This window comes from Gnatocerus cornutus, chromosome 7 (genome assembly GCF_029298725.1).
Source record: "Gnatocerus cornutus isolate USDA-ARS CGAHR chromosome 7, icGnaCorn1.1, whole genome shotgun sequence".
NCBI classification, from domain to species: Eukaryota; Metazoa; Arthropoda; class Insecta; order Coleoptera; family Tenebrionidae; genus Gnatocerus; species Gnatocerus cornutus.
In genome coordinates this window covers 16,103,218-16,119,379 of record NC_142239.1, presented here as the reverse complement: position 1 = coordinate 16,119,379, position 16,162 = coordinate 16,103,218, and the positions used below count along the sequence as shown (strand labels likewise).

Here is a 16,162-nt window from a genome sequence, read left to right as displayed (position 1 = left end):
CAACTGATAAATCCCATAAATTTATTGCTTGTAATATTCTAATAAAACGTTTTCTAATGTTTGAGAAGTTAGTTTCACTCCATCAATTTCCTGATGGGGCTCCATAATTGTGAAAAAAGCAAAAAAAACAAAACCCGTCCCATTTTCTGTAATACTTTCGGTTTTACCTACTTAGAAGCACTTAACCCCATTTGATGGTACTCCACCATAAACCGTTGTTTCTCTTTTGACCATAAGCAATAATTGGTTTCGCAAAAACTTAACAATTGAAATATGAAAGTGCAGCGATGAGTCAGTACCGGTGGCGTGATCGAACCAAAATTACAAAAAATACTGATTAGACAGAATTAATTAAATGAAAGAACAGGTACGCCACTGCACCAATCAAGTTTTCTTCAGCAACTTCAGCTCAGATGAGATCTGTTTCATCTCGAATAACCGGTTGTGAGACCTTGGCCACTGTATTACTCCCTGTAAAGTAGGTTTCTTTGTTCTTTTCTTCGCCCCAAGCACTCAAACTTGTAGTTTCTGGTGATGCTGGTCGAAACTGAGGTGATGGTTTCTAGTGGTACCGGTATAGGAGATGGGCGAGTCCGTAGCATTAGCAATTATCAATTACAACATCAGCGGCCGGGCACGGAGTCTCTGAAATTAATCGCACTTTCGGGGGAAAAATCGATCGAGATTTGCATTTTTGTGATAAAAGATCAGACGAGGAAGTTTCTGCCTTATCGTAATCAGGGAAAATAAACCTCTCGTGTCCACAAAAAGATGCAAAAACAAGATTTTGCAATATTTGCTCGTATCTAATGGATCGATAAAAGGCAATCTTGATGTGTAAAGAGCTTGATCTTACGCCTTTAATGTAAATAATTAAATTAAATTAATTTAGTGTTTATTTATTTTCGTTTGAAGAGATAACGTCAGAGGTGACCGATGAGTATTTGTATGGCAAATGAGAACATGAAAAAACGCCTGATAAAATTACTCTTGCAATTAATTTTCTTTATCTAATTCCTTCGAAATGTTTATAACAATACATGACATGTTGTCCGATAATTTTTAGATTTACGTCAATTGCATTCGGGCGAGCCGCCAAATTTAATTTTTTATCAGTAATATTTTAGTTTTTCTTGGGCAGAAAATTTAGAAAATTATAATTATGTAAATAGACGATTATGAAACTCGTCACAGAAACGGACGCCAAAACGGATCCCCAACTTTTCCGTCGATCCTAGTACATAAATCACCGAATTTCTTTACAATCACGCAAAGATATGTTCGTAAATTGTTTATTTGTTGTTTATTGGTACTTTCAATTTGATTATAATCTTGCCAAAGTTCAAAATTGTCGAAAATGCGTGAGAGATTTTAGAAATTTTCGATTTAAAACGAAAGAAATTTAAAAAAAAATGCAAAGATATGCTGACAAATTGTTTATTTGTTTGACTGTTACTTTAAAATTTGTAGCGATTGGTACTTTTAACTTGATTAATAATTTTGCAAAATTGCCAAAAATGCTGGACTGATTTTAGAAATTTTTGATTTAAAACGAAAGAATATTTTTTTAAAATGTTGGACTATTACTTTGAAATTTGTAGAGATTGGTACTTTCAACTTGATTAATAACCTTACCAAATTGTAAAACTGTCGGAAATGTAGGACAGATTTTAGAAATTTTTGGTTTAAAACGTAAGATTTTTTTTTTAAATTGCTAAGATATGTTCGTAAAGTGATTATTTGCTGGACTATTACTTTGAAATTTGTAGAGATTGGTACCTTCAACTTAATTAATAATCTTGCTAAGTTTCAAAGCTGTCGAAAAGACGTAACAGATTTTAGAAATTTTTTAATTAAAACGAAAGAAAATTTTTAAAAATTGCAAAGATATGCTCGTAAATTGGTTATTTCTTGGACTACTACTGTGAAATTTGTAGAAATTGGTACTTTCAACTTGATTAAAAACCTTGACAAATTGCAAGACTGTCAAAAATGCGGGACAGATTTTAGAAATTTTTGATTTAAAACGAAAGAGAATATTAAAATTTGCAAAGATATGTTCGTAAATTGGTTATTTGTTGGGCTATAACTGTGAAATTTGTAGAGTCTGGCACTTTCAACTTTATAAATATGTAAAATGACAAAGTTAAAATAGCCCATTATGAAATGCGTCATAGAAACTGATGCCAAAAAGGACCTCCCAACTTCTCCATCGACCCTCGTACATAAATCGTCGAATTTCTGTACAATCACGCTCCAACAATTTGATATCAACAGAAATAGTGCAACATCAAAACTCGTGGGCTATCAAAATAAAACAACGAAAATAGTTTTCACTTTATTAAAGCGGAAATTTATTTTGGCACTAGTCGTGAAGTCGCGAGGCCATTCCGGAGAAATTCTGGCCGTCTTGTAAAGATTATTTAATATCGTGTTTTGTTCTATGTATATTTTATGGTAGTTTTGTTTATACAAAGTTGTCGTTTTATTTTCATTGCAGTAGAGAAATAAACGCAGTTCCAACATTTTTCTTTTGATTAAAATTGGAAAATGTGGGCGTAATGGTTTTATGGTCCCTTTGAATAAATCTCGAGGGTTTTTTGATGGCGGTCAGGTAAACTAGTCTGAGCACGTTCAAACCTGCCCAAATGGTTCTTTTGTTTCGTTTCAGCCTGAAAAATATTCCACTGAAAGTGAAGAAGCAACAGTTTTTCGACTTACATATTTACGAGTATGTTTTGTAATTTACAAACGTTTGTAAATTTAATAACATAAATTAGTTGTACTCGCAATTTAAAGAGTTAATAAGCGAAACATTGTTGGATCAAAATAGAGTTAATTATGTTTATTGTTCGAGAGACAACAGAGATCAATACGAAATCTCGTTTCTAATTTGTTTTGTTGAAAGCCATTAGCACGGAGGTAATTGTGTGAAACCTCCGAATAAATATTATGTAAAAAAATGCTTGTTTTCTCTGAGCTTAGTCATACGATGGACGAGTAAATAAAAATGGACTTTTTAAGATTTGAAGGTTTCAAAATTTTGACGTGAATTTTGTGGATTTTAAGTATCTCTTTTTTTAAAATTTTTCAGATCGCCTGAAAACTTTAAAATTATAATTGACTTCGTATGAGTTATAATTTCCCATTTTTTTTAATGTCGTTTTAGTTGTATCCAAGTTATTCAAGTTGCCTTTAGATCTATTTAATCTTTTTTATTTCGATGTCGGTGTGTAATATTTGCCTGCCAACTTACTAAATTTGCATTATTTATGGTCAAATTATTATAAAGCATGCAAGAGAGGTGGGAAAAATATGCAAAGATATGCAATATATCGTTTTGGGTTTCTTAGAGTCTTCATATTGGGTATTCTTTCGAAACTTTAATTTTATTTTATTATTCTACATATTTCTATTTGTGGGAGAAAAAACTAGAACATTTTCCACAGCAAATTTTAAAATTATTTTTGTACATCATATTATTGAACTTGATAAGAACTTTTTTTGGTTGGTTTTTAAAAGATATTTTTTTAAAATTTGTGTCTTCTGCTCGATAGCTTTGTGATTTAGCACAGTTAAAAAACAATTGACAAAAAATAACTTTCCCAAATTTCATTGTTTTAGCATTTGTCGTAGTTACGAATTTTTATTAAAATGTTGGAATTTTTTTGATTCGCTTTAAAAAGATAAATGTGTTTTTTTTTCTCGATAGCTTTGTGATTAGAGATTAGGCACAATGAGCAGCTTTAAAATACTGACTTCTCCAAATTTCATTGCTATAGCACTACCATTTTCGTAGTTATTAATTTTTATAAAAGATTGAATATTTTCAACAACAAATTTTTAGATTATTTTTGTGCGTCATATTTATTGAACTTTATAGTCCACGTGAATTAGCATTTAAAGCTTAGAAAAATTAACGTATGTTCGTTTGCTAATCTAGAATAAATACTAAAACTGGCTCTTCGCCAGTTTTCTGACAAAAAATCTTCCAACTGAGTACACATTTCGAGAAATCTTAAGAGATCAAAAATGGATCCTCGAGATATTCCAAAAATATTTTTTGAGTGCATTTTTCGTTTCTTCTTCACATTAACATCTTCCTATTAATTATTCTTTAGACTCTATTTTTAGATAACTTTCAACATTATAATTTTTTTTGTATGAAAATCAAGACAGGTGTAACTTTATGCTATTCTAATTAGTTTCTATTTTGAAACTTCGCACATTCATACAGTTTGCGTCAAAAACCAGATCAAACATGTTGATAATCTCGACCTTGCCAACCTGATAATTGAACATTTCTACCGACCAAATTAGCGAATTTTCTCAAATAGAGTTACATTTAATGTCTAATTTTATTAACAATTTGGTATTGTTTACTCGCCGGTCACATGAGATTAAATTATGACCACTCCTGTGTAAAATATTGTCTTATAAAAATGAAATTACCATTGTATTATACATCAACAAGAATAACAACATTATAAATTCTGTGAGTATTATAAGGAACTGCCTTTTGAGATTCTGCGGTTACCTTGAGACTAGTTTTTTAAGTAAACAAAAGTGGAGCGATAATGTTTAATTGACAATAGTTTTTGAATGTGATTACATATCGCAACACATGTTTAGTAATTTTATTCTACAATAGATGCGCAATTAAACTTAAGTGGTGTTAATTTATGCTGCCTCGATGACCTTGTAACTTGCTTTATATGCCACTGTGAGCTTTATGTTCTATCTTTATAAAGTGGTTTTATTAGTTGCTTCTCTTATATTAAAAATAACCCATTACCTACCTCTAAGTGTTTTAATACAACCACTTTTTGCTAATTTGTTTGAAAACTTGCCGGATAACAAGAAAATTTCATTTAATTCCGCGAAGCTTTTACCTGAAGATACCGCGATTTTGTTACAATGGATGCTTAATCTTGCGAACTTTTTTTTTATATTATTATAAACAATTTCAGGTTTAGACTCAACCTTGAGTTTTATTATGCAGGGAAACTGACGTTTGGTTATCAAGTGTTAAAAATAAATGCTAAACATTTGATAAGGAGGAATTATGCTCACATGTTTTCTTGTTTTTGCAAATTATGTAATCGAGCCTTACATAATTCATGTTTTGGGCCGATATTCAACGCAAATTGTATTTTTAAGGAAAGGAATATGGATGACCACCTTGTTGACAGTCCTAGATAAAGTGGGTCATGGGAACTGAATTTTTGGACAATTAGAGTCATTCTGTCCTGGTCCTTAGAGGGCTGTTTCTGGGGCTGTGGAAAAATTGCAACTTTTCCATGAAACATCAGCCCATTCATTCTTTGTAGTAAACATCACACTTTTGCTGTCACATCACCTCCATAAGCACATCATAAGCAAATTTCCGCCTTATTCATTATTTTAATAAAAATGCAGATTTTGCTTTCGGAGTGTAAACAGAATATATTCTGTACAAAATTCGATTTTAAGTTGTTGCAGCCATAAATCAAGGAAACATAAACTCGGAAAACAACTATTAACTTTTCTTCTGACGGAAGTCGTTTTCCATGAAAATAATAACATGTTCCTTGCAGCATACCCGCCGAGGTGTAATAAAATTTTAAAATGCGGTCACACACAATAAACACCCCCTCATCATCATGCTTCACACACATTTCATTTGCAATTTAAATTATGTTTAAATAATAATTAGTAAGTAGATAGAATGAAAAAAAGTACGTGAAAATGTATAGAAGTGTTGTCAAAGTGGTAAATTTATACAAATGTTTTAATATGCGTGACTGTTCTCTGATTTTTATGCATGGAAGGTACTGGATAATGAAAAACCAACTGAATTGTTATTTCAACTCTGTCCTATAAATCGGATGAAAGCGAGATAAAAAGGGTTATTAAATACAATTTGTTTATCGGGTGTGTAATTAGAGAGATTTTAACGGGAAAAGTGGAATGTAGAATGATAACAAATTGTATAAATTAGCTTTTGTCCGACCAAATTAGAATTATTTTATCATTATCATTGAGCGAACATTAGGCAACTGTTAATATGGGAAAATTAGTGACTTGCGCTTCGGTTTTAAAATTTCTGTCAGATTTTTTCACATTTATTTCAGTTAAATGATCGTAGATCAAGCATAGTATTACACTCGTATGTAAGGAGTTTAATAAAATGTTGCAATTTTTTTTAGATGTCGAAACTCTTCTAGAACTCTTCTAGAACCCGACTGTGTGGTAAGTACTTTAAATGCGAATTTCTAATGAAAACAATTTTGCATCTTTTTAATTATTTATGTACCTTTTAATAAACATTGCGAACTTGACGTTGAAAAGTGGGTAACGATCCACAATCCGCAAACTGACCCAAAGAAAGACGAGATCTCTCGAGGGTGGTAAGAATCTCATTACATAAAAGTGACATTCCCCTTTGACACACATTTCATCGATTTTATTATATGCTGGTGTATTTTACTGTCAAGTTTTTTATTATTCTGTTTATCTTGTTGTAGCTTCAAATCTAAATAATGTTTGCCTATAAACATGGCAACTGCAAGTGCAACATATCCCATCCTTTTGTTTATTGCCTTACTGGAAATTTAATATGTAAATATTTATTTTATAACCTTAAACGATTATTTTGACATTACGTAACATCATTTCCACTGTACCAGTTACATACACAGGCTGCACCTATTTTCTTCTTTTTTTTTCATTTCACAAGAATAATTATATACTTTTCGTTTACGTTAATTTTTAAGGCAAACATAGTACAAGACCCTCTGTGCTCAAAAAAAGGTGTTTATGTGCGTGCTGTATTATTATGAAGCTGGCTGCATCAACTCAGCTGATCTTTCTTCGGAGTTCATTGCCTTTGTCTTTGGTTTGTGCATCTACCACATCGATAAACTCGACTCTTCATTGGTTTTCCTACACAAACTTATTGCATAGAAATTGCATTTCGTTATCAGCACAACCTTGGGCGTTATAATAGTGCACTTTGTCTAAAAAATTGGCATGACTTATGCTCAAAGAATGCATTTTTAACAGCATTTTTGCTTCGGTTTTTATTTAAAAATGTTGATAACATTTTTATCTAAATCAATGGTTGTTTATAGACTTTTTATTGGGCATTTAAAAATGAATGAGTAATGCTCACGTGACCGTGCTTTATTACCTTTGTTTTTAAACTAGGATTCTTTAAAAATTCCATTTAATTATTTAAAATTTTAAGTAAAAGTTGTTAAGTAACGGATAATGAGTCATATGACTTTAAATTTAAATAATATATTTAAAAGAGGATGGTGATAAGATATGCGAGCTTATTTTTTAGTGGATGTTACCAATGTGCTGTTTACTTCAAGATGTGAATGCTTATTTTTGCATCTTTATCTGTTGAGATAAGTTGATAAAGATTTTTTTCTTCTTTCATCATTCGAGCTTTGCGTGCTCAGGTACAACTGAGATGGAAATTTATTTATTGACGCCCTTCAAGGTCTTTAAATGGTAAATTTATACAAATTGTCTCTTTGGCTCGATAGCTTTGCGATTTAGCACAATTAATAAACAACTTAAAATTGTAACTTCTCCAAATTTCATTGCTATAGCAGTACAATTTTCAGAGTTACGAATTTTTATAAAAAATGTTGATTCTTTTTTGGTTCGTCTTTAAAAGATAAATTTGTAAAATTTGTATTATCTGCTCGATGGCTTTGCTATTTCACACAGTTACTAAACTACTTAAAAATAGTAAGCTTCCGAAATTTCGTTGATAAAACACTACAATTTTTAGAGTAACGAATTTTTATAAAAAATGTTGGATTTTTTTTATTCGTCTTAAAAGATAAATTTCTAAAATTTGTATCATCTGCTTGATGGCTTTGCTATTTCGCTTAGTTATTTAACAACTTAAAAATAGTAACCTCTTCAAATTTCATTGCTATAGCACTAAAATTGTCAGAGTTACGAATTTTTATGAAAAAAATTGATTTTTTTTATTTGTCTTTAAGAGAAATCTCGCCAAAATTGTTGTCTTCTGCTTGATAACTTTGCGATTTGGCACAGTTAATAAACAACTTAAAAGTAATAATCTCCCCAAATTTAATTATTATAGCACTAAAATTGCCAGAGTTAGGAATTTTTTTATATTTTTTTTACGATGTTGAACCTGAACAATTTTTTTAATGAATTTTTCTTCTTCAAATTTGTGTGTTTCTTGAAACCTGGTGCGCTGCATTATACAATATTCTCACAACTCGCATCGATGCGGTACGACTACAGTGTAGTTGTTCCAGATTTCCAAGTTCTGGGCAACAGTAGCAAACTAGTAAGCACCATTACATTTCTTTACACGGTTGTAGTAGCAGTACTGAAGTTTTTCAACTTTTCCAAGTCAAATGTAAGCTATGATCTATGATACCAGTTCTTTTTCCTTGAAAGACATTTCTTATTTGAAATCCGAGCACCATTTTTGAAATCTGAGTACCATGGCATGTATTGTATGTCAAAAATTTGGTGATCAAGAAGCACCCAAAAAAATATGAGGAAACTGAAGAAAAGATGTTAATTTATGAGGTAACTCGATAAAGCATGTATACAATAGTATCTACACTTAAAATTATCATATATTTGAAATTCAATAACTCGTTAAAGCATTCAGTGTTTTGAAACATAAAATGAATATTAAATGTGCAAAATGATTCATTATTTCTGTTGGCATATGTCAAGGTGAATTGATGGTTTCTGCAACATATTAATATGGAAGGAGAAGCACACAATGAAAAAATTCACTCCACTATTGTTTACAGTAATTATAAATTCAAAAAATGTCTCCTTCATGCACTTGTTTTTCAAAATCCTATATCTAGGTATCTAATGACTCCACATCCATTAGTAAGTAACAAGGTAAAAACAATTAGTTGTTTATGGTAGCCAGAAGATAGTTTGTTTTACGTCAACGACAAATGCATGTGGTTTAGATCACGTACCCTTTTGAACACAAAAAAACTGACTTTGAATCAAAGTCAATTTATCTTTTCCTGTACCATCTTTTTAATGATTATATACGATTTTCTGTGAGGTCATCCGGTCGTCAGGTCCTACCGGATTCGCCAAACAGGTTCGTTTATATTACAGTGTCTAAGAAGACAGCCAGAAGCCACGAGCACCACTATTTTCGAACCGGTTGTGGAACTTTTTTTGTATTGTCTGTAGGTTGTTATAGAGGATTTGATCAGTTTGATCTTCAGGCAGAATGAAGAAAGCCAGCGAATTCGAGATCAGATTGAAGCAAGTGAAACTGGATACAGTAGGACCGCAAGCGCGCGGACAGAAATTACATTTATCACACGTTTATAAAGAGCAACCGATCGTTCAGCAAGATTTTGCAGTTGCTTTTGGACCAAATTTCCCAGTTGGGAGCCAAGGCTTTTTTTTAAACACCCTGTAAATCAGTATTTTATTTTTGTCTTTGTAATAAGGTTTGTCAAGGGTGACCCCTATTTTTCCGAACTTTCAAAATTAAATTTAAATAGAAGATGAGATTTTGAGTACCAAGAAAAATCAATGGTCCGCAATTCTGTAATTTTTGGTGTCACAATAATGAAATTTTCATGGCCGGATGACTGCCACTTTACAAAAGTTTGTCGCGGAATTTTTGTAAAATGAACGATATACATTAAATATTTAGAAAAAGTTCTACAAGAAAGTGTCGTTAACATTGACAATTCGAATTAACACTTTTTTTAATCTGATCCGGTAATTACTGGTAAAAAACGTGAGATGGATTACAATTATGATACTTCAATTTTCAATTATTGAGAGTCTTTTTAAATTATGTTAAAGCGGTGGATTATAATAATATCGTAATGAACAGTTTAAATATTCATTTCTATTTTTCAGGTAGAAGAAATTCTGTTGCTAATTAGAAACCGTAAGTTTATTTTAAAACCATAAACTTTACTTTCATTATTTTAGTTTGTATGTATCGTTGTCGGTTTTTTATAGAAAATATGCCGTTGACACCGTTAATGCAAGAAAAGTATAAAAATATGAAATATTGTTTGGATAAGTTCGAATTTGACTATCAGTTGCCTTCGTTTCCCAAAAAAGATAACTTTTTACGTCAGTTTGACCAAAAATAAAAAATTATGCAGTTTTTAGCGTCACCTTATTAAAAATTATGTAAAAATATGTAAAATCGGAATTTTACTCATCGGTTACAAGCCAATGTTAAATGCAAAAGAAAAGTAAAAATTGGGTTATAAAATTTGTGTAATTATGTAAAAACTCCACAAGGTGTGCGGTCAGAGCGCCCGTAAAGTTCTTTTTTGACCTAGGACGATAAAGTGACATTTGAAGGAGCCCTCTATTTCGGTTTCGCAAAAATGGTTGGATTTATTATGTAATAGAGTTAGCACCATAATCGGTCACGACCATTATTTTATTCCACCATAACTGTCCGGTAACTGTATTGGTATAGGATTTTATTTTATTTGATTTTTTTAATGGTGGCAACAGTATTTATGTGCATCCAGAGTTGTCAGCAACTCGTTTTCTAATTGGCTTCCGACTTTCATCCGTATAAAATGTTATCACAGCGCCAACTCGAAACCGTGCGGATAATTTTTTCATTATCACAAACGGTCTATTTATAGCGACTTATTGCCAACTCGATGTTTTCGTGCTGTGTAGCCTTGGCTATAATAAAGCCCAATGAAACAAGAGGTCTTTTTAAATTTATATTGGTAGTAAAACACATTTTGTAACGTGACATAATATATAAAAAAGCTGTGTACAAACAGGTACTATCACATTTTAGTTAATAGAGAAAATAAAAATCTATTAATAAAAACTAAAAAAAAAGTTCGGCTAAACATTAGTCGAGACTGTAACTTCGAATTGAGATCATTCAAGATCCTCGTCTGAGAACCCACGAATACTGACATTTTCAGACGAACTGAAAAGAGTTCTCAGTCGTCGTATCGCACCTAATATCACAAGAATTCGTATCAACTGTACAGTTGGTCATTCGTTATTGCAAATACTTATGTGCTCAGTCTTTAAAAAACATAAGTATCGTCGTACGAACGGTACAACTTCTTCTTTTGAAGACTGTATTCGGATGATATCATGACGGTACCACCTCTAGTCATCTTCCTGTAATCAAAAGAACGAGTTAATACTAAGAGTCTGTAGGGGTTGTTTGTAAAACTTACTTAATAAATTGAGGCAGGAAATGATTCCATCCATTTGTACTTTGTCGGAGGGTTAAATACAACTCGAAAGTCGAAGGAGTGGAAGGATCACAGTTGATCACACTGACTTTCCTTTTTTCTGCTCCGCTCTCGAAGTTGATATAAATTGTGCATCCCTTGAGTCCGCACAACTCCGTTTCGGCCAAAGCGTAGACATCCTCAGCTAAAGCTTTGGTCAGATCTGCCGGTAAGAGTACCTCACCGCAGGCAAAGTGTGCCCTTTTGGCCTTCTTCAGTTCTTCAGCGAAGCGTTTCGCTAACGCTTCTATCGCTAAAGCTTCCGAATCGAGCACGACTTCGCTTTCTGAAAAAAGAACAAGAAAATTACGAAAAAAGAAAGCGAGGTAAAGTGAAACTCTGTTGCTATGAGCGCTGACGAGGTCAGAAAGGGTCATAACCGGCATTTTCTATGTTTAGCGCTTTCGTGCTACTTACCTCCGATGTTATTGTTGAATTGGTTGGTGAAGCCCAAGATTTCCATTTTTGACGATATCACAGAAAAATCAACTTGAAAAAAAAAGCCGGTTGCCGGTTGTCAAGACCTCTCGTCCATTTACACGAACACTGTAATTCGGCCTACTATCAACCAAGATCAGCTGTGCCGGTATTTATATAACTTTAGCTCCCTTCCACTCTGACGAAAGATAATCGGTGATTCTCGTTCTGGCCTACGTGATCCAAACCTCACAAATTTTCTGGTCATTATTTATTTATTAAGGTCCCTGAAGTTCTGTGACTTCGTTGATATGTATATAAATACATTTCCCATATATCAAAACTTTCTTTGTCTTGTACCGGTGTTGCTACCGCAAGTTTCGCGACCGCACGCTGCCAAGAAATAAAAATAATTATAACGTCAATACACTCGCAGTGACATTATGTCAACTATCTGTTTTTCACAGGATGAAAATAACTGACAAAACTTCTAGAATCGATTCAACTATACGGCTAATTAGCGAACTCAGCTTGCCTCAGGCTGTTATTAATTAATTATGTACCCAGAGGAGGAAATGACAGTTTACTCATAGAGGTGAAAACAACACAAATAAATTAAAGCAAAAACATGTCATTACTGTCACTTTGTCTCCTTAGGGAGCTAAATAAGCACTGCTTTATTTCTGGGTAATTATTAATTAATCTTCAATAAGAGTATCGATGGCCATTCTTCGACTCCGGGGTGACACTAATCACGTATACAAACGTCAGACTTTAACATAAAATAAAGAGAAAAAAACAACAATATGACTCTTAACAACGGAATAAATCAGAGAAGAAAAAGTGAATTTCATCCTCTGTTGCGTTTTTTATTTGAAATTAATTAAATAATGAATGAAATATTACACATACAGAATGGTTTACTTTTTAGTTTACATTTTGCAATAAATTAACTGTGACAGAACCGGCTTCCAGGTTCTTCGCGGCCTCGGGCAGCAATTGCTAATTGGGAGTCTAAAAAATCGTACTTTTTAAGCACTTTGCGAAGGCGACCGCGTGATCTGCAATTCGTCACAGTTTTATTTTATAATATGTAGTAGGATTGAAGTTTCGAATTCGGGATTTGTCTAGCGGATTCTTAGCAACAAAACCGCGATATAAAATTCCGGAAGAAAACTCCAGGGACTCTACTCTGCTTCGTAATCTTGATAATTTTTGTGCTACAGATACGAAATTTAAGGAAGTTACTCTTTTTGACTAGTTTATCAACTCTGCTCAATTGCAAAATTGTAGAGCGGGGATTCAAATTTTAGAAATTTTTATTTTTTGGATCTAACAAAAATTGACAACATTTGTTGCTATAATTCGTAATTTTGATAATTTTTGTACTACAGCTACGAGATTTGGGGAAGTATTTCTTTTTAGATAGTTTATTCACTCTGTCAAATTACAAAATTGTAGAACGGAAGACTCATATTTTATCAATTTTTAGTTTAAAGCCCAAGTTAAAATTTCCTATATCCGTCAATAAAAATCGTAACTCTGGTAATTTTAGTGTTACAACTATGAAATCTAGGGAAGTTTTTCTATTTGAACAGTTTATTGACTCTACCAAATTGTAAAATTCTAGTGCTAAAGACCCAAATTTTAGAAATTTTTGTTTTACGTTCAAGCCAATATCTGCTTTTTAAAATTCGAAATTTTCATAATTTTAGTGTCACAGCTGCGAAGTTTGGAGAAGTTACTTTTTTTGACTAGTTTATTAATTATGTCAAATTACAAAATTCTAGAGCGGAAGATTTAAATTTTAGGAATTTTTATTTTTAAGACAGCAAAAATTGTCAATATCTGTTTGCTAAAATTAGATCCTACGATAATTTTAGTGCTACGGCTACGAAATTTGGGGATGTTATTTTTTTTGAATAGCTGATTATGTCTACCAAATTGCAAAATTGTAGAGCGAAAGACTCAAATTTTAGAAATTTTTATTTTTAGGACCAAACTAAAAATTGCTTATGTCTGTTGCTAAAATTCGTAATGTTGATCATTTTCGTTCTGCACCTACGAAATTTGGTGAATTTATTTTTTTTTTCTAACTCCACCAAATTGCGAAACTGTAGAGCCGAGAACTCAAATTATAGAAAATTTTACTTTTGTAGCTCGATAATTAAAAATGTTTGTCAACTTTCAAAAAGGTTGTTTTTAAGTGGTTCAAATTTTAAATAAAAACAAATGTACTGGAAATATCTTAAAATTTATAATGAGCTTAAAAAAAAACAGGAAAATTGAATTCAATTTCAGGAGCTACGAAAGCAATAAAAAACTCAAGTTAATCTAAAAAAATTACATGATTTAATCTGAGACAACATGAGAAAGAAGGAAATTACGGGCATAAAGAAATGAGCACACTGAGATTAATCACATTATGTTGTACTTTTTATTATATTCAATGTTAATAACAGATCTTGATTCCACCTTAAATGAACACTATAATTATTCCAGTTATTTATCATATTATATTTGTTACTAAGGTAAAACAGCCTTAGTAGACTTGGCGTCATCAACTTTATCAACATATTTTTATTTAAAGTAACGCCCATAGGTTTACCCACTTATCGATAACAATCGCTCCTGATAAAAAGTATGAGTAACAGAACATCCCAGTATGACTTATAGGTAGACATTATTCGTTTGATAAGTGATTTGCAAAAAAAAACCTAGAATGTTGGTTACTTTGTCATTGGTTGTTGATCAAATAAATCATTTCTTTGTCATTGAGACTAATCAACCAATTCATTTAATACTTATGTTCTTTTTCTATTTTTATCTTTTATGGTCTTATTTATGTCATCTATATTGAAACAAATCAGTTTATGATGAACGTGTCAATTTGGCACATTACCAAGGTGCGGGTACAGATTTCAAAATTTTCAAGTTTTAGGAATAGTTTTCATAGCGATAAACAAATAAAACGGTTTTAGATCTTGAAGGTGCTATTTCGGGACTAGCATGTGCGAAGAAAATTTAGATGCAATTTTAGGGAACATTATCACAGCTTTTAGGGAGTTGGAGCCAAATCGATTAGGACGAACCACCACAAAAAATCGGTGTATAAATTAATCCTGAAGAGGTTGGGGCTACCACCTGAAAAGATTTCTACCTGAGAAATTATGGTTTTATGGGCGAGGGCTTACAGGGAAAAAAACTGGAATTTCAAAGATTCTTATATTCAAGTTGAATCATTGTGACTAATTTGTTTAAATGTGAAATTTACAAGCAATGCAAATAGAAACGAGTGATAACGTCAGAAGTACACAGTAAATATAACCGTCCGTTTAGAAGTTATAAAAAGTTATAATCAAGCATAATTGACATCCGTCGAACTGACTCTGTTATTAATTTAATTGAATGACTATTATCAATCCACAGTCGGTACCTAATTTGGAAACGCTGGCAATACTCAAAATTATTATCACAAGGTGTTCCATCACTTTTTTTTAAATTATTTTACTTTGTGATAAATCTTCCTTTCAAAGTGCAAAATGTGTGATTCAAGTTAGCACACGTCAGAACCTTCCGTGCAGGACTACACGTATCGTCTAGTAATGGAAAATTCTTACCGTCATTAGCTATTTTTTGTGGTATAACTGATAATTTAAGTTCTAAAATTAATGAGACTTATCAATCCAATTAAATTAAATCGGTTAAAAAATAGTTTTGCGGAATTTTTAACACTTCTTATCAAATGCGTTGGCAACCGGGCGGTTTAATTTGAATTTGATTGGCGTGATGAGGTGAAAATTTGTGCAAGGTTCATATTATGGTTATCTGTTTCAGATGATAAAATAGTGAAATCATCGCTTTTCAAAATAGTTATTGCTTTAAATTTTGTTCCTTTATTCTTGCAATTAGTAAAATGGCCGGCATTCATAATAATAAATTTTCGAAATTTTTGATTCATCCTGCAAACGAAAATTTATAAAATCTCTAGCAATTTTTCTAGAACTTAGTAATTTGGTACTGTTACCAAATGGGTTCATGACAGTAACCTCCTGATTTTTTTTTCGCGTGGCGTTGCAAATAAAGAAATTACTGCATTTATTAAAAAATGAAAATTCTTGGCTCGACGTTAAAGAAAAATTGTCTTATTTTTGTTCCTCTTCGTTCAATAATTTTGCAACTTTGCAGAGTTGCTACATGGATTTCAATTAGTACTTTCATAAAATTGTATTCTTTTATCTTTGAAAATAGCAAAATGGCAGCATTTATAAGAAAATTTTCAAATTCTTGTCTCATTCTACAAACGAAAATTTCTAAAATCTATATAAATTTTTCTACAAATTTGTAATTTGGTACAGTTACCGAACGGGTTTAAGATAGTAACTTCCTAAAATTTCTTTGACGTGGTGTTGCAAATAAAGAAATTACGACAATCATGAGAAAATAATGAAATTTCTTGGCTTGTCGTCAAAGATAAA

At 31.9% G+C, this 16,162-nt stretch overlaps 1 protein-coding gene and 1 long non-coding RNA gene across 2 annotated transcripts in view; one reads left to right on the top strand and one right to left on the bottom strand.

Moving 5' to 3' along the window:
- The window catches only part of LOC148171660 (uncharacterized), a 54,263-nt gene that overhangs the window by 25,912 nt on the left and 12,189 nt on the right, over positions 1 to 16,162 (top strand). The window contains exons 2-3 of the long non-coding RNA XR_015770507.1: positions 6,189 to 6,231; positions 9,895 to 9,925. This is a non-coding gene — a long non-coding RNA (uncharacterized LOC148171660). The remainder of the gene's footprint in view (positions 1 to 6,188; positions 6,232 to 9,894; positions 9,926 to 16,162) is intronic.
- Positions 10,721 to 11,862, bottom strand: LOC148171661 (protein charybde-like). Its single transcript, XM_088042082.1, has 3 exons — positions 11,685 to 11,862; positions 11,211 to 11,553; positions 10,721 to 11,151 (listed from the first exon to the last, which is right to left on the bottom strand). Exons 1-3 carry the CDS (start codon positions 11,728 to 11,730, stop codon positions 11,055 to 11,057), a joined length of 486 nt encoding a protein of 161 aa, XP_087898208.1. The 5' UTR covers positions 11,731 to 11,862; the 3' UTR covers positions 10,721 to 11,054.

What these genes read in the sequence shown, in the direction of transcription:
- LOC148171661 (XM_088042082.1), bottom strand. Translation starts at nt 11,730, where the DNA reads ATGGAAATCTTGGGCTTCACCAACCAATTCAACAATAACATCGGAG. An exon ending in ATTCAACAATAACATCGGAG is followed by an intron (nt 11,554 to 11,684) that starts GTAAGTAGCACG and finishes TTCTTTTTTCAG; the next exon opens with AAAGCGAAGTCGTGCTCGAT. An exon ending in TTCCTGCCTCAATTTATTAA is followed by an intron (nt 11,152 to 11,210) that starts GTAAGTTTTACA and finishes TTTTGATTACAG; the next exon opens with GAAGATGACTAGAGGTGGTA.